Source organism: Solanum stenotomum, chromosome 5 (assembly GCF_019186545.1).
Source record: "Solanum stenotomum isolate F172 chromosome 5, ASM1918654v1, whole genome shotgun sequence".
NCBI lineage: Eukaryota > Viridiplantae > Streptophyta > Magnoliopsida > Solanales > Solanaceae > Solanum > Solanum stenotomum.
This window is the reverse complement of record NC_064286.1, coordinates 61,910,348-61,929,144: the sequence shown is the minus strand read 5'-3', so window position 1 is coordinate 61,929,144 and position 18,797 is coordinate 61,910,348. Positions and strand designations below refer to the sequence as shown.

At 33.6% G+C, this 18,797-nt stretch overlaps 1 protein-coding gene and 1 long non-coding RNA gene across 3 annotated transcripts; both read left to right on the top strand.

Annotated features, from left to right (window-relative positions):
* Nucleotides 1-988: 988 nt before the first annotated feature.
* Nucleotides 989-10,850, top strand: LOC125864628 (E3 ubiquitin ligase PQT3-like). 2 transcript variants are annotated; one of them, XM_049544653.1, is made up of 17 exons: nucleotides 989-1,852; nucleotides 2,721-2,832; nucleotides 3,327-3,408; nucleotides 3,510-3,676; nucleotides 3,818-3,906; nucleotides 4,372-4,440; nucleotides 4,541-4,697; nucleotides 4,774-4,922; nucleotides 5,109-5,273; nucleotides 5,379-5,693; nucleotides 5,839-5,880; nucleotides 6,014-6,281; nucleotides 6,494-6,616; nucleotides 7,001-7,079; nucleotides 8,154-8,863; nucleotides 10,341-10,405; nucleotides 10,548-10,850. In XM_049544653.1, the coding sequence occupies exons 1-16, from the start codon at nucleotides 1,687-1,689 to the stop codon at nucleotides 10,348-10,350; spliced, it is 2,703 nt and encodes a 900-aa protein (XP_049400610.1). In that variant the 5' UTR covers nucleotides 989-1,686; the 3' UTR covers nucleotides 10,351-10,405; nucleotides 10,548-10,850. The 2 variants fall into 2 exon arrangements, with proteins under 2 accessions (XP_049400610.1, XP_049400611.1); XM_049544654.1 differs by having other exon boundaries at nucleotides 7,004-7,079; nucleotides 10,548-10,844.
* Nucleotides 10,851-16,347: 5,497 nt separating this feature from the next.
* LOC125865154 (uncharacterized) lies at nucleotides 16,348-17,356 on the top strand. Its single transcript, XR_007446322.1, has 2 exons — nucleotides 16,348-16,619; nucleotides 16,958-17,356. It is a non-coding gene; the product is annotated as an uncharacterized LOC125865154 (long non-coding RNA).
* Nucleotides 17,357-18,797: the final 1,441 nt, after the last annotated feature.

Genomic DNA, 18,797 nt, shown 5'->3' with positions numbered 1-18,797 from the left:
AAAAGCTATCCAATAGCAATGGTTAACATGGTTAGTCAGCTCTGCAGGAGTTGATCCGACTCCGTTGGAACAAGACCGCAAGAGCGATTAAGCTCTGCAAGAGCAAAGGTCAACTGAGTTGAAAGTGACACTGCCAAAGTGAGTCAGGCTCTACGAAAGCAGCTGCATTAACAGTTGGTGCATCAATAGACTTGGATTAAAATCCTAAATATCGGGTAGGCACTCAGGATTTATTCATAATTCCATGAATGTAAATTGAATACGATACCCAATCAGATTCGTCATTTCAGACTCAATGAAGCTATTGAAACTTCCAACGAAAGTCATCTTGAAGAAAGATAAATCTCACACCCAATGCTTCATTTTAGCAAAAAAATAACAAGGTAGCTTGAAATGAGCTTGGAAGTCTTGGGACCTGAACCAAACATCCATTTAGACTTCAGAAGCTTCAAAACACAGAAACTTGCATAAAAACTTAACGAATTGTCCAGTGATCATCCCAAAAAATCATAAATAACTTATGATAGCTATAGAAAAACTAAGAAAATGACCTTGAGGGGCATAACATATATATAACTAATTTTCTTCATAGTCAGAAAAATAGAACTACTTACATATATATCATATTAGTAGAATGCACTATAATTTTTTTGAATTAGTCAACAAAGTAGCAAAAGAATTAGTTAAGTAATTGACTATGAAGAAAACACCTTAAAAAAATATCAATAAATCATAAATAAGAAAACAAATAGATATAGATACACTAGAGAATAATTAACTAAATGAATTAATTAAATTAAAATAAATAATAAGAAAACAATTTGCTACTAAAACGAAATTAAAGAATGTGAATTTTTTATTCAAAACAACTGCCTCCACAAAAAATTGGGGCTTAAATTGAAAATAGTAAAACTACATGGACTAATCTGTAACAGAGATTTTTATTGAATTGTATAAAACCTGGAATTCATCCCCAAATTCACCCCGACAATCAATCAGTTTCTCATCCGTGGAAACCCTAGTTCCGACCCCCCCCCATTAAAGCTTTACTCTTTTGGCTTTCTCTTCAGTTTTCCGTTCGATTCGCTTCGGAATTCAACGGATTTTCCGATGAATTCACCGGGCGCGAAGAGGAATTGACGTTTTCCGGTAGAGAAAACTCTCCTGTTCTCAGAAGAATTGAAGGTTTATGTTCGGTCTGTCGGCGCTGATTGAATTCGATTTAATTCAATCGATCTGAAGAATCCGGTGTTCTATAAACCCACAGAATCAGCTCCTGAGTTTATCGGATAGAATCATCAACCTCCTCAAGTGTGTACGCTAAGAGAGACGTTCGGCGTGATTTGATAGATCGGATCGAGGTCGTCCCCAGTCGAAGGAGTAGCGGTAGCAGTGGTTTGATTTTGGTTAATAAGCACGCCTTTAGATATTGCTGCTGAGTGAAGCTTGCGGATTATTTTGCTCGTGGAGGATGTTCAACTGATCTATTGGAGGAATTTGGTTTGACTGATTTTCCTGAGTTATTGAAGAGAAGTTGTGAGCTAGAAAAAAGAGCTTTTAATATTTTTGTACTTTATATCAATTTTCTTTGAGTTCAATATCAGGCCTATTATAATTTTTGATCGGCCTCTTTGTTGTTATATTGATTGTTTGAGGAAAAAAAGGAATTTTAAGAAAAAAAGAGCTATGTCAGTTTATTTTAAGTTTAAAAGTGCGAAAGATTATGATTCAATTCCAATTGACGGTCACTTTATTACTGTTGGTAACCTGAAAGAAAAAATATTTGAATCCAAGCATCTGGGCAGGGGTACTGATTTTGACCTCGTTGTCACCAACGCCCAGTCTAACGAAGGTTGGTTAGCTTCAATATAGTTAGTCATTTTCGTGCATTCCTAGTTGCATTTCTAGTAGTATTGCGCAAGTTGTTGTGTGACATTGACCTTGGGGTTTAGTGTAACTCAGGCATTGTTCTGGAGGTGTTTCTCGGGGAGTTATTTTGGTTGATTTAATTATCAACTCTCTGCTATCAATATATTTAGGTACTTTAGTATGTGCTGTTTATATTCAAGCATTTTCAAAAAAAAGAAGTGGCTTTTAACAGTCAAGAAGATGATCACAGTGATTCGATTTAATTTTGAGTTGCTAATTTATGCCTTTGAAATGAGAAGGATGATGCATTGACTCTTTAAAGGACCTTTGCATTGTAAAAATGTCTGATTGTAGTTCTCATTCTCTTTGGTGAAATATAATTCTGGCATCTCATCTTAATGGGTTGGCTTACATAATTATACTGATTTAAAAGGAGAGTCGTCTATTCGTTAATGTTTTAGTGTTGGGGTTTGTAACACTTGAGCTAGTACCATATCGTCCTGTGTAGCATTTACCTTAAACTTGGTTATTCCATAGTAGTCTTTGAAGAACTTAACCGATACTACTATGTAATGTACTACCTTGCACACAATATATACCTTACTAGTGCTAGCCGAGGAAAAAGGTATTATGTAAAGAGCCTATTTCACTCAAGGTTGATGTCACACAGCAAATCTCATGGTCTAGTTGATCCTTTGTAAGGAATATAGTGCTCGACAAATAGTTTGTTTTGATTAAGGCGCTTGAATGGTGGATCATGCCAAATTGATTGCATAATTTATATTTCCATCCATATGTTTGTGAACTCTACAGGGCTTTATGTGTTTTGTCTTCTCTTTTTGCAATTTCAGAATATCTTGATGAGGACACCTTGATTCCCAAAAATACTAGTGTTTTGATTCGTCGCGTTCCTGGACGACCTCGCATGCCCATAGTAACTGCACCTGTAACAGAACCAGACGAGTATTAATCTTGATCCTTTTGACTCTCATCTGTTAGGTTTATGAATACAAATACTGCTTAATCTTTGAGAATTCAAAATCTTTGGAAAAAAGACAGTTTACCTGGATTGGTTACCTTGTTTATTCCATAGAAAAGAGTTGCATGGGTTTCTCTTTTTCTTGGAGCTGGTGGTGGGGTGTTATGGGTGTTTACTAAATCTCAAGATCCTTTTTCTTTTATTTTTTCCTTTCCCTTGTGAAGATTGTAGAATGGTGGTGGGGTGGGTATAGGCCTTTGCACTGTGTGGAGGGTGGTTGAAAGGGGGAGGTGTACGGGGGGAGAATAGATGCTGATGCCGTCATTTGCATTTTGTTGAATATGGTGTTCAAAGCTTCTTTTTCCTCCCCCTTTCCCCCAGGGTGGGAATTGGTAATCATATGTCCTTATACTGCTTTTGTCTTTTGGGCTGTGCCATAATAGCTATTTTGAATATGACCAAGATGTGTTTTCTGCAGGCCCCAAGTAGAATACCGATCTGAGGAGGCTCAAGCAGTTAGAAGTAATTTTGTGGGAGGGGAGTCATCTGCCACCAAATATGTAATCGCCCATAACACTCTGCATTAAGAGAGTCTTCGTGATTGTAGTCGTAACAACTGGTGATCTTTAAGCATGCTGAAATATCTATTTCCATTTTGTAGCCTGAAGATCTTGAATGGGATGAATTTGGAAATGATCTGTACGCTATTCCCGAAGCATTACCAGTCCAGTCAAGCAACCAAGTGCAGGATGCTCCTCCTCCAAGTAAAGCTGATGAGGAGAGTAAGATCAAAGCTTTAATTGACACTCCAGCCTTAGATTGGCAGAGGTGGGATAGCCTCCTTTTTCTCCTTTTTAAAATGTTCATGCACACTTGACTCTGTGTTTTTATTGCATTAGCTGTTACTATTTCCTAATATGTGATGATATTGGTATGAAAATGATTCTTATGGTCCTTATGTTAATGCAGTCAACCCTCTGATGGCTTTGGTGCTGGTAGAGGTTATGGACGAGGTCAAGGTGGAAGAATGATGGGTGGACGTGGTGGGCGAGGTTTTGGTAATTCGCTCTAACTTGTCTGTTAATCTACTATGAATCTTCCTATCCGTGTTGGGTTGGAGGACATTGTTAAGTGTTTGCTAACTTGACATAGTAGTCTTTCCATGGCTTCATTTCATTACAACAATTATGCGTTGATCCGAAGCAAGTTGACGGGCTATATGAATCCTTATTGTCCAAGTCACTCCATTTAAGCCGGTCTCAGTCCCACATGCCTTCATTTCATTCTTTTGTAAAATTTAATGACAAAAGACTCATGAAGCCAATTGTAGGTTGAAACTTTTTAAGATCTTGTGGTCAAGTTTCTTTGACTTGCCATGTGGTTGGATAACTGTCAAGATGCTTTTAAGTATGTATTAAATTTTCATGTTGCTACTGGTTAGATGATTTACTAATTGTAATTGAATAGTTAGCAGTTTTTTTTTTTTTTTTTATGTATGCTCAAATTGAATGCTGCTCTTCCAGGTTGGGGTGGTGGGTTGGAACGGAAAACACCACCACCAGGCTATGTATGCCATCGCTGTAAGGTGCCTGGTATGCTTCTTATTTTTCATCCACCTAGTGGTCATTGTCTATGAAATCTGCTATTAGCATGCTGAGTCATTGTATCCAATTATGACATAAATCATTACAGGGCATTTCATTCAGCACTGTCCAACAAATGGTGACCCCAATTTTGACATTAGGAAAGTGAAACCTCCAACTGGCATTCCGAAGTCCATGTTAATGGCAACCCCAGATGGTTCATATGCTTTACCAAGTGGTGCCAGTGCTGTTTTAAAGCCCAATGAGTAAGATTTCGTGTTATGTTGGTATTATTAAGTTTGCTTGTAACAAGAATGTATATGACTGGCCCACTCGTTGCAGGGCTGCTTTTGAAAGAGAAGTTGAAGGGATGCCTTCTATACGTTCCGTTGGTGATCTTCCACCAGAGCTTCATTGTCCCTTGTGTAAAGAAGTAATGAAAGATGCAGTGTTAACAAGCAAGTGTTGTTTTACCAGTTTCTGCGATAAATGTAAGGAGCAAGCTGTTTAATTTGAGTGTTGTGTTGTTTAAAGAGTTTTTGCTATAAATGCAAGGAGTTTTCTGTTTAATGTGGGTGTAGTGTTGTAGCTTCTACAGGGAAATTTGGTTTTTTACTATTCAATTTTAGTGTGCCTGTATTCTTGAATTTCAAACTGATTGCAAGGGTGATCCTCAGGCATAAGGGATCATATCATCTCGAAGTCGGTGTGTGTCTGTGGGGCCACAAATATACTTGCTGATGACCTGTTACCCAACAAGACCTTGAGGGATACAATTAATAGAATACTGGAATCAAATAATAGCAGTGCAGAGCATGGGGGTAGTGCTCTCCAAGTTCAAGGTCAGTACCGGTTCTAACTCTCTGAACTGTTCTCTCGTTCAAGTCCATTATCTGCTTGATGTTTTTATTAGGCTCAGGTCTTGTCTTTGTTGTTATATCTTCCAGATATGGAGTCAGCGCGCATTCTCCCACCTAAGATTCCATCTCCTTCACAATCTGCAGCTTCAAAGGGTGAGCTGTTACCACCACCACCACCACCTCCACCTCTTAAGGAGGAAAATTCTAAATCCCAGGAGATTGCAGAAGAGGGTAAGAATGGCAGTGCTCCTCAGCAAATGTTGGAGAGAGGAAGAACTTTGAAGGTTGCAGATGTTTCTGAAGCTACACACGAGTCCGTTAGTGTTAAAGAACCTGCATCCCCGGGAAGTGCTCCATTGGCTGATGAAGAGGTTCAGCAAAAGCCTGTAGTTGGGGAGGCAGGTAATGGTGCTCTTTCGTTTACCTCTTTGGATTCGCAAGTTATTGTTTTTTTCTTACCGAGCACCCTAGAGGAGATGCTTTGGTTTCTTACTTCCCTTGGATCGGGAAGTGTTCTCATCTAGATATTGTTCTTTTATGTTTTCAGGAAAGAAAAAGAAGAAGAAAAAAACACGAATGGCTTTGAACCGTATGCACTCGTTTCCCTTCCTCTTGTGCACATATTGATAGATTTTTTGGAATAAAACTTTGATTATTATGTCTGCGTTCTTGATGGAGCTTTGTACACTTCCTAGTTCCTAAATTACTTGATGCCCTTGCAGCTGCTGCTGCTGAGATGCAGTGGAGAGCTGCTCAAGATCTTGCTGCTGAGAATTATATGATGTCTATGGGTCCTGCTGCCTATAATCCATATTGGACAGGCATGCAACCTGGACTAGATGGATTTGGAGCCCCTTATCCTGGTGCCATGCCATACAATCCTTATGGGATGGGTCCTCTAGATGTGCCCTTTATGCCGCCTCCTGTCATACCACATGATCCATTTGGTGGACAAGGTTTTATGCTGCCTTTCGGTCCTCCAATGCAGAGGTATAACTTCCATTGTATTTTATTCTAAACTTCTCTCTGTTTAATCTCTGATAAGTATTTTCACATGTTTTCGGGTTTCTCTCTTGCAGTTTCTGATAATGGTCACATATTGTAGTTTAACTACTTTTATATTAATGTATCTGTATACATATTTGTTGGCGCATTTGAGATTAGCGGTACCTGATTGGATGAAATTGGCCACCAAATTTTAGGGACCTTGCAGCAGACTTTGGGATGGGATTTAATGCTGGCCCACCAATCATGAGCAGAGAAGAATTTGAGGCTAGAAAGGCTGATCTGAGAAGGAAGCGTGAGAGCGAGAGACGTGGAGAGAGGTAATTTGACCATTCTTGTTAATTCTCAGCACATTATGGTGCTCTTTCCGTGGGTGATGTTAAATCACATTCAGTGGTCTGAGCACTATGCATTGAGGTTTTGCAAAGAATTTACATGTCATGGTTCATTTGATCTTGGTGGATGATATTGAAATTACGTTCAATGGTTGAGCTTTGAGTATTGAGGTTTTTGCGCTCTGTTTACTCCAAGTGCCTCTGTATAACTTAGGTTTTATATACTTGGAAGTCATGTTGCTATCAATTTACACAATCTATTTGTATCCTCCTTAGTAGGTTATTATTGTCAACCGTCATTGTCTTTTCTGCTTCTACTCTTTTGATCACCTTTAATGACAATTTGATAATATCTTTTGTCATTTCCAGCAGGGAGTTCCCTAAAGACAGGGAACATGCAAGGGAAGTTGGGAGCACTGCTGATGGTCCTTCCCTGAAACCCAAATCTGTATGTATCTTTATCATCAAATATTCTTGGCTATTTTGGCCCTATATTTTAGTTGACATGCTGTGTGTTATGGGAAAAGTTTGGCTTGGTTTAGCCAAGAAGCAGCTAACAGCTAGTTTCCTGTTTCATCTTTCTATTACATGTAAAGTCAAAAAATCAACAGTCTTAGAGACTGAATTTCTAGGATAATTTTCTAAGATCATAAGTACAGGGCACATTTCTTTGGATTACCTTGATAGGGGGTTCTTGACAATTAAGCATATTGAAGATCAGTTTCCCATTATGCAAAAGGGGATATATGACTTCCTACCGTAGTTGGTGCTCCTTTCGAATGCCTGATGTTGCTTGATGAAAAACGATATTGTGGCAGTTTTTTGTTGCCGGGCAGTTGACTGGAGCTCAATTTAGGAGCTATCAGAACAGTACCCATTAAGATGTTGGTTTATATTTTTTGTTAGTTCGTTTTTCTGGTTTCTGTTCATTGGATGTGGTGGATGATAAGTGATTTTGTTCCCTTATTTATGTCCCTCTTTTTTTTTAAAAAATAAACCTTTTCCCAACAGCATCGAGATTTGGCTATTGCAAAAACGTTTTATGATGAAACTGTTCACCTAATTTGACAAAAATGATGAAGTGGATAGGACTCCAAAATAACAAAAATGGAGTGACATTTGATTGGTCCCTAGAAATGTACGAAGGTGTATTGATTTTAAATATTTGCTACACCTCTTAAAATTAAAAGAAAAACGAAGTGCAGAAAAAAGAACTCAAAACTGAGGAAATCCTTTTTTGAAAACTCAACCTGAGTTGAAGAGCCTATTGTTGAGAGTTGTAAATTTCTCAGTTCTCAAATAAATAAATAAAGAGATGTAAATTTCTTTCTCAAGAAAAAAAATTTGTTGTAAAATTTAATATCCTCTCCTTTTGTAGTGCGTGTATTTCCTTCAATTTTTTTTTTTTTGAATAACCGTTAAATCTCCTAATTTTTTTATGGCTTTAGACCTGCATTGTGTTTTTGACTCTTCTTTGTTTTTGCAATAGTTGATATTAATATGTTCATTGATGATTCCACAGAAAGCTCCGTCGAGCTCCAGCCGTCCCCGCCAACCTGAGAGGCCTTCCCCAGACCTTGACCACCGCCGACGTGAGAGGCCATCGCCAGACCTTGATCACCACCAACGACCTGAGAGACCATCGCCAGATCTTGACCACCGCCGCCGACCTGAGAGGCCATCGCCAGACCTTGACCACCACCGCCGACTTGAGAGGCCATCACCAGACCGTGATTACCCCCGCCGACCTGAGAGGCTGTCTCCAGACCGTCAATCGCGTGACCCTGAACTTCCTCGCCCTTCTTCCAAGAAAAAGTATGAAGATTATGACGATCATCACCATGAGGACCGCCACCGCCATGAGGACCGCCATCAGCGTGAGCATACCCATCGCAGTAGCAGTAGCCATCACCGTTCAGAATCTTCAGCTAGCACCAAACCATCCTCCATAGGCCCATCTGAACCGCAATCCAAATCCGTTGATAAGAGGAAGGCGAGTGTTTTTTCTCGTATCAGTTTCCCAGCTGAAGATTCAGCAGCAGCTTCAAAGAAGCGAAAGGTGCCATCCTCAAGTGAAATGCCAGTGAGTTCTTCGGCGAGCCACAGGGGTGGCACAACAAATGGGTATCATGGAGAGCACAAAACGACTACTGGATCAAGGAAGAGTGCCACTGCGAGTGTGGATTATGAGAGCAGTGATGATGATCGGCACTTCAAAAGGAAGCCTTCAAGGTACGAACCATCTCCTCCACCAGCTTTTGTAGGGTGGGAAGAAGAGGAGCAGGAGGGGCCTCCTCCTAGGCATAGCAAGGGGTCAAGGGGAAGGGGGTAATCTGCATATAAGTTATATTTGCATTTTTCACTTCTTTAGTATGTCAATTATTTGCATTTCACTTGTAGGAGTATACTGGGGTATGTTGTTGTTGTTGTTGACTTTCTAATGTGTCGGTTGACCATTTTCTTGGGTTCTTTCCAGGTATTCTGTTTGTAGATTTTGACGTAATACTGTCTGCAATATTTAGAGTTGAGCGTACGTACATTGCATTGATTCTTTTTTTTTGTTTCTCGTTTCTTTGTCGTGTCCTGTAATAGAGTTGATTGTTCATTTGTGCATTATGTATTAGTTTTACTGTCTTGGCAAAAAAATGTGTTACTGGCTTTACTGTCTTAAATGTAGCTTTACTTATCTAGGTTTGTTTATCTAAGGAACACAGCAAAATAGCCCATAACAAAAGCAAAGGCGTTTACTTGTCAGAAAGATTTTGATTTTTTAATTGGTGTGGCACTATAAGACAGCTGTAATTCCATGCCAATATTGTCAATGTTGCTAGCTGTCTCATGATTAGATCTTGTCCAATTGCTCTGAGCTCCTTTTATGCTTAGATAAATGGTAAGTTTTAACCTTAATATTCCTTATAATTGTCACTTAACTGATACATTGTGGCACCTTGGTCTTGTCCAGCATCAAGAAAGAAAAATTGATGTATATTGAGATGGTGCTTTAATTGTCCATGTACACAAAGATAGATCTCTCTTTCATGTAAACCTGTGAGCATTTACACATCACTTGACTGACATGTGGGGCTTGAGTAAAGCAGAGTATGTGCCCCATTTTTAGCTTCTTCTGGTGGTGTGTTAGTGATGTTTTAGGGGCTTATAGTGTATATGAGTCTTGTTTGTCATGCTGACAAAAAAGGATCTGGTTAGTTGTGAACATTGTTGGCTTATACTCTTAGGCATCCTGTCTTATGATATTTATTATAATATAGTTCTTTAGCTGGCAGAATTCTGAATGTCAAAAGAATTCACGGGAAGGAAGAGAAAAAAGAGAATAAGATAGACGTCACTACTTTGTTTTGTACATACAACTTATGTAGAGGAGCCTGCACAGATTCACTTGCATGCTTTTTAGTTTGACAGTTGTATGCTAATAGTCAAAACTTTGTCCCTAAGTATTGTGAGAATATCACTTTGAAGCTTTGATGGGAACCATCTCAAAGTGTATGTTGCATTATAATCAGTTGTTTTTCTTTCTAAATGTTGCTATGTCATTTTTGTTTAAGATGCCAGTGGAGTTCTCTTTTGGTGTTTGTGTGTTTAGCCTCTTCATTATTGAGTACAGATATCCTTCTGGCATTCCTGTCGTAGCTTCATAATGTCCGTGCGGTCCTTTTTCTACATATGCTTAACTCGTTGGTTCTCGATGCAGATTGAGATAGTATATGATGAGGGAGAGACTGGATCAAAAAGAATGTTGCATGGATATACATACAGGTAGAGAATAGTTCTTGTTCGACATTTTTCACATATTTGCCTCTCAGACAATGCTAGTATTTTCACTTACATGCACTGTCTAATACCTTTTCTGTTTCACCTCGTTTCATTTGAATTGACATTTTGTTTAATCGGGGTGCAGATTCAGAAGGCGCGGGCATCTTTGAAACATTCAAATCTGGATCGACTTTCCTGAGTGATACCATCTACTTCACAAAGTTCTCAGTGCAACGTTATGAGTTTTTTAGTTTGATCCTTGAGAGATGGGTACAGCACAAATTTGCGCATCCAAGGATCGTCAAAACATGAACGTTCTAGTGAATTGTTGTAGCTTCTATCTAAGAATTGTATTATCTTATGAATGCTACATAGTTGTTTTAAGGTAATTGCAAACTACACCAAAATTTCAAAAATAAGATCGCGCGTTCTCCGTTTTTATGGCAATCATTATTATGTGGCATTGCAGTTTTCATATATTTTATCATTGTGGGTTATCTCCTATTGGTTTAGACTGTATTTTCACTGCAATCTTATAACTTGCCTTGATGTGTAGTTGGAAGTGATCTAACAAAGTGAAAGAGGTTGTTTGGCTATCACTATAAGAATAGTGCTAAAATATTTTACTTTTTAAAATGTCATCCTTACTAAATATAGTTGGTCTATAATACTTATCGTTTCATAAAATCAATGCATAAATTATAATATTCTCCCTATTATACCTTTGATAGTTAATTAGTTTTGAAAATAGATATTTGACCAATCTAGGAAAACTAGTAAGTATTTAATGTTCATTGTAATTACTTTATACATTGATTAATTATTCTCACATTGCATTACTCTATAAAATGTGATTTTGAAAAAGATTTTCAACAAATAAATTAAAAATAAAACATTAAATAAGGGTAGAATTATAAACTTAGTTTCCTCAGATTATTGTATCACATAATTTTAAAAAGAAAATTACTTGCTTGCATAGATGTTCTCCTCAAACACATAGTTGTGTTTTTAATTATATTAATGCATTTATTAAAATCTCGCACATTGTTAATATTATGTTTTTATGTTTTGTAATGTATTAAAATTTTAAAATAACAAACAATATAAAACAACTACAACAATAATATGCCTCGTGAAACTTTACTAAGTGGAATTTGGGAAGGATAAGGTACATGTGGACTTTATCATTATCTCGTGAAAGAAAGAAGATTGTTTTTAAAAGACCTTGACTCAAGTATAGCACCTAAAAAAAAGAATAATGCCGATAATAAAATAATGTGATAATTAAATTACAGTACACAATATAATTATAATTTAAAACTAATGATTTTTAAAAAATTACAACATAGTATAAGAGTAAGAAGTAACAGAAAATAGTAATATCATATTTTCATTAATTGCAATTAAGACTCAAATATTATTATTGAAAGTACACAACTTATCAAATTTTATAATTATTACAAAGACAGAGCTGTTTCACTTAAAATAGGTGGGGTCCAGTGACCGCTATTTATTTATTGGTATAATTAAAGAGGTTCATAGTTGACACCTCAATATTTAATTTTTAATTTTCAGAACTTTTACTTCGAAATTAAAAGTGGGTGCAGAAACCAAATTAAGAAACAATAAATCATACAGACAAAGTCATAATTTCATTAGAGTTACTTATACGGAATTATTATTATTTTTTTAAAAAATAATATTAAAAAAAAAACAGAATAAATGGATAATTAATGGTATCTGAAACAAGTCACCCCAAGATCCAGTGCTTAAAAAAAATAGTACTTTTTTACAATGTCAGATAATTCATTTATGTCACGGTCACCTGCTTAAAATTTCTTGCATTACAACTATGATGGAAGATTGGATCGTTCGGATTGAATATGAAAATTTCGGTTTTAATTTATTTTTATATTGAAGTAATTACAATGTAGATTCAATTTAGTCGGGAAGCAATTTCTTTTTAAATTGGGCTTTATGTAACATCAATCTACATGAGGAGAATTAACCTAAATAGCCATAAGTTAACCAATCAAACTAAAAATAGTTATGTATGATATGTATACAATCAGTGTATAATATATATATATATATATATATTATAGATTTGGAAAAGTCGACAGAATCCCTGAATCGACTATTTGTATAAAAATTCCTAATACAAATTAATCGAGGCTCTAAAATAAGTACCTGGCATAAGCGGTCTCACAATTATCTCCAATTGAATGTACTAATTACTATAGACATTGCAATTGAATTAAAGTTAGGTGCTAATGACTAAACGAGGGCAATTAAACAACAATTAGGTCAACATTGAATTGCTCATATAGAATTGCTTAATACCAAACTAACTCAAATTCATGAATATCTTGCCATGATGACCTTTACCTAATATTATATTGCATAGGAAATTATAGTAAATTCAGATTTAATTACTGCCAAATTTATTGACTAGTTGTATTGTGAGTTTTTTTTTTGTTGATATTTCTTCAATTGGGAATTTGAAATTATGACTTCAAATTGCATGTTTAAATATTACTTTGAATTTAATATGTTAAGTGTCACAACCCTCTATGATACTTGGACAAATTGAATAATATTTTTGTTATAAAAAAAATAGATCAATGGCTTCTATGATAATTTATGTACATGTTGGTTGTTCACTTCAATCTTTTTAACATTTCACAATAAAATTAAGGAAATTCCAAGATACTATAAGTTATTATAAGTAGGGGCAGAGGTAGAAGTTTGTATATTGGTTCACAAAAATTCAGTGGTTTTTATGCATATTATGAAATTAACTAAGTAGTTGATTGTAAACTCAATTATTATTATAATATTAACTTGAGGTCGACATAGGAATTCATTAACTTCAACCCTTCCATTATAACTCATTTTATATTCTTTATGATACAATAATGTACATGCATTTTCATCATAATTCATGTAAAAATCTTTTTAATTAAAATTTATTGGCTAAGGAAGTTCTTCTATTTGTTTTTCCTACTAAATCAATTAAGTTTAGAGGTAATTTACAATACAACTCCAAAAATAATTATATAATATTGTGCGAAGATAACTTCTTCTTTTTTCGATTTCATGTCTGATGTCGAATATCTACATTGAAATCTGATTAAATAAGAATTCACACATTACAATAGTCCATTTCTAATCACTCATAACAAGATTTTTTCTATACTCACAAACTAGAAAACTCTTCAATACAATTCCATTTTTCCATGATAATCATTTTATTAATCAAACTTCAAACTAATAGTAAATGCTAGTACATGCATAGTTGACTTTCTTGTTTTCTTGAGTAGTTAATAGGAATTAGATAAAAAAAAATTAAAATAACACGAAATTGATTACGATAAAATCCATAGGTAGATGATAGATCTGCATTCATGATTCTAACAGTTGAGTGTTAAATAAAATTATATATTTTTAAGAAAAATAATAATAATAATAATATTGCGTCAATGTGACACGATCTTGGTGTTGTTTAGTATGAAGAAATTCATTTTTTAAGAAATATTATTCACCATGATACAAAAAATAATTAATTTTATGGCATTATTTTATGAATTATTGACCGCTATATCATGTCATTACTCATATATTATGTTAAGACTTATATTGTCACTTCCATATTTCGAGGAAAGTATACTTTTAAAAACAATTCAAATATAACATATATATTTCTTACATATCTATAAAGGACTAATAACATAGTACAATTTAATTAAGAAAATCAAGAATAATTAATCCAATTAGCAATCAAGAATATATATATATTTGGGGAAGGTGAATGCAATGATAATAGGTGTATAATTAGTGTATAATAAATGTATAATTCATATATCATCAATATACACCAACTATACACAATTTAATGGTTATTCATCAATTATACACTGCATATTTTTAAATATATAAATTGAATTTTACTTCAATTACACACTGCAAATGCAATGTGTATTTAGTATATATAATTAGTTTACCAATAATTAGAAACCAAAAGTACTAGTATATAATTAATAGATATTAATATTTTTGATCGAAGCGATCAAATTTTGTAACTTTGCCTTTATATATTATCCTTTTGTTGATTCCCACCAACCTTTGCAGCCATATATTATCACATGAATTAATCAGCTATGAAAACTCAACCATCATAATTTCAACAAATATATTAAGGTGCAATAAATAGTGGACCAGTATGAGAATATTACTCTCTCCATCATGTTAAATTAACTTTCTAATAATATCATATTATAAATGATAGTAAAGTAATTAAAGTTTTCTTTTGATTAATTTTTTTTTAACAAACATGTAAAAGAAAAATATGACAGATAATTTGTGACGAATAAATCAAGTAATATTTAAGCCGCTTATATAAAAAAACTTTGGTGGTGTCACAAATGTATTTTCAATAAAACAGTAATTCATAATAAATCGCCATAAATAATTTCAATCTAATAATATCACGCCAACCCTATTAAAACTGGTGACAAATAGTATATATTTATCAATCACCCAAATAATTTACTTCCTCCTGTTCTTTTAAAATGATTTTATAATGTGTCGCACATTTATTGAAAAATTTACTAGTGAATATACAAAGTTGTTCACAATTTATTATAGCAACAGTAAATTCATAAAAAATAAAAATAATAATAAAAAAGCTTTCTTGATATATATAATAACAATAAAAATGACAATTATTTTGAACTGTTTTTAATCGACTAGAAAGTCATTCAAAAGTGACAGGAGGAAATAGTTAAATATACACTAAAAATATGAAAAAGTGTCTGGTGTGTGTGGGGGGGATTACACTTATATATGATTAATAACGATTTATATATAGTCGATTCTAACTTAATTTGGACGGAGGAAAATTAATGTTGTAAATAAATAAATAAAAATTGGGAAGATGTGTTTAACATGACCTATTAATTTCATGTCATTAATTAATAAACAAGCCCATCATGATACGTTACTCTTGAATTTATAATGGATAGCTATTGAAAATTAATATGAGTGAGGTTTGGATTTGTTAGAAAATTTAGTTGGAAGCTTTAAATACTATGTTATAAATTTTCTTGTGTTTTGTATGTATTGTGTATCTATAGATTTACCAAGAAAACACACACAAACACACAGTGACAATTGTTATATACACGTAATCGAAACCAGAATTTTAACCTTATAGGTTCTGAATCAAGTGTTAATATCTGAGTTCTAAATTAAATATTAATTAGTACATATTTAATAAATTATTAAAATAATAATACTATTTAAGCGAAAATTATTAAATTTGATCAAACTCGTATCTGAACTTTTAGCTCTGCTCCGATATATACACCTTTTTTCACTATTGACCAACTCTCTTTAGCATGCAATGAATGAATTCCCTCTCCCAACCCCCCTTTAGTTTTCCCAGCACTGTATGCACTTAATAGTTTTAATTGCAAAATATTTACTCCAATTTTCCTTTTTCAGCAAACCATCTTGGCATTTTTCCAACCATTAATAAATTTACAACCCCTCAATTTAAACTAGCAAATTTTTATGGTGAGGTGGCAAGCTCTTTTAGTTACGGTTTCAACAGAATTTAATATTTTTTGCTAAATTTTTTTTATACATATAAAATAATAGCAAACAAATATAATTGTGATCCAGAACTCATAAACTAGAAATTTTGACTTCATTTTTAAGTAAGTATTTCTTAATTCTTGATCAAAGACTTCGAATTTGAGCTTTCGCACGTCTTTGGCACGTAACGTCTTTTGCACGTAACGTCTTAATCAACACTAAAAATATGATTTTTCGATATGAATCTGAATTAATATGATCTAAAAATGGATATCGGACACTGAACAGGAAAATGAAAATAATTTATTCATCTTTCAATTAATTCATTCAATTGATTTATTGTCAACTCCCTCTCTCCCTCCTTAATTTCTCTCACTAAAAGTCTTACTTGTTCTCCAACCCCTCTCCCTATAATTTAATTAAGCTTTAAAAGCAATCTCATCTCTACCTTCAATAGTTCCCATTATATAATATGGCCTTTTACAAGTCCAAAAATCATCATCTAGGACCACAAAATAAGTATAACTAATTGTTTATCTTTGTGGTGGTTCCGGTCATATCTCCTCCGTACTCCGCCGTATCGTTCCGACTACAAAAATCCCTCACTTCCGATCTCAAGGTACTAAAAAAATCTTGTTATTCTTTTCGATTCCTCAATTTTTGAAATTTTTACATCGTCAAATATTATTTTACCTGTTATAACAAGTTACTTATTATGTTCTTCATATTCGCTATAAAAAATTTATTTAAAATTATAATTTTAAATGATGTGATATCATATATATATATGCTGTTGTTTTAGTTCAACTCTTTCTTTTGGGGTCTTTGATTTAAGAAATTTACATTATTAATGTGATTTTACTTGTTATAACAGATGAATTATTATTTTTTAAGTGAATGGCTTGATATCATAAAAATTCTTTGATTAATTTTTATTTATTTTTGGTTTGATTTTAGAATGAGCAGGAGAAATGGAAATGGTTCAAGGCTTGACCTAAAATTGAATTTGTCACCACCACCAAGAGTGAACCACGTGGCGCCGCAAGTGGAGTCGCCGACAAGGTCATTGACCATGTCCCCGACGAATTCATGTGTGTCATCTGATGATTCGTCGGGGGGTCAACGTGGTTCCAACAGCCCCGAAGCGGTGACTTCGATGCTGTTGGTTGGTTGTCAAAGGTGTCTTATGTATGTTATGGTATCGGGAGTTAATGATCCACCAAGGTGCCCAAAATGCAAGAGTACTTGTTTGCTTGATGTTATGTATGAGAAAAAATAAGAAGTATTGAGTCGGTCAAGATCAAATCCATCAGATTCTCATATTATTACTAGGTTTATCAATATCGCCGTCCTGCCCCCACCTTAAAAAAATATATATATGAAAAACTAAAACATTTGTATCGCTTTTTTCGACTTTCTATAAATAGCACTATATGAGCTCCATTTTGACTTTTTAAAAAAATATGAAAAAATGAAAGAAGGGAAATTTGGAGCTTCTATAGTGCTATGTATTATTTTATTTTTATTTTTATGGGTTGGTGAAGTTTTAGGTTAATTAGGTTTGTTTCTAGTCTAGGAAAGTATGGTGATCTTGGAACATTAAGTAGAAGGGAGTGTTTTATTAGTGTTGGTTTGTTTAAGGTATGTTCTTGTTCTATCTTTAGAAAAAAGACTATGTAAAAGGGCCAAGTGAAAAATGGTCATGTTTTCTTATGAAAAAAAAAAAAAACTAATGGTAGTTTTTTCAAGAAATGATTTCTTTTGATGTTGTTTAACTTTATTTATGTTAATATTTTGAAATTTTAGTTGCGTGCGAAATTTATAATTTTATAATAATGATTACTTTTCGATTACAAGAACTGAAAAGATGCAAAATTTGAAAGTCTATAATAATAAATGATTTTTGATTATAAAAGCTGAAAAAGATGTTTACTTGCGTGCGAAATTTATAATTTCATAATAGTGATTAATTTTTTATTACAAGAACCGAAAAAAACTAATCATAAAATAAAAAATGTTGTGTCACTTTCAAATTTTCAATCTTGATGAATGCCCACAAAAATTGGTAAAACATCAATTGATTAGTCTAATTTTCTTCCTTATGATATATCTAGTCTTAAAACCCCCTTGGCCCCTTTATATAAACCTTGTAGTGGGGCCAAAATTCTAAAAATCAATTGAAAATATATACACCACAAGAAATTTATAATATTCATTATTAAGAAAAAGCTGAATTTGTTAACGAACAAATTTTATAGTAAATTAGTAAAATTCATCGCTAATTTTATTTTGTGATAAATTAACAATTTTTTGTTACTAACGAAAGAGCGATAATTAACGATGAAGTTCATTGAGTTGGAAATCAAAGATATCAATTTCTAAAAAAAATAAAAATGTAGGGTTAAGTAATGTGAGAAGTTCGATGTATATAACATCAATGGAAAAGTAACATGTTGCACATTAAAGAGTATTAAAGGGTTGATAATAATTAATTAATATATATATATGACATTATTATTCAAATTTATAATCGTATGAATACAACTAATTAATGTGATGGTAACAATACCTATATGCAGAAATAGGAGGGGCTGGATTGATCCTTATTTCTTTTTTTAATATTATAATATTATTGCATAAAAATCATAATTCAAATATCTAAATGCTAATAACAGTTGAAATTAAGGGTATTTTTGTTTTTTGTCAAATAAATGGAAACAATAATTGAGACGGTTGAGATAAAGAGGTCATTGCTTCATATGATTAAATACAAATTAAATGTTTGTGCTAAATTCAT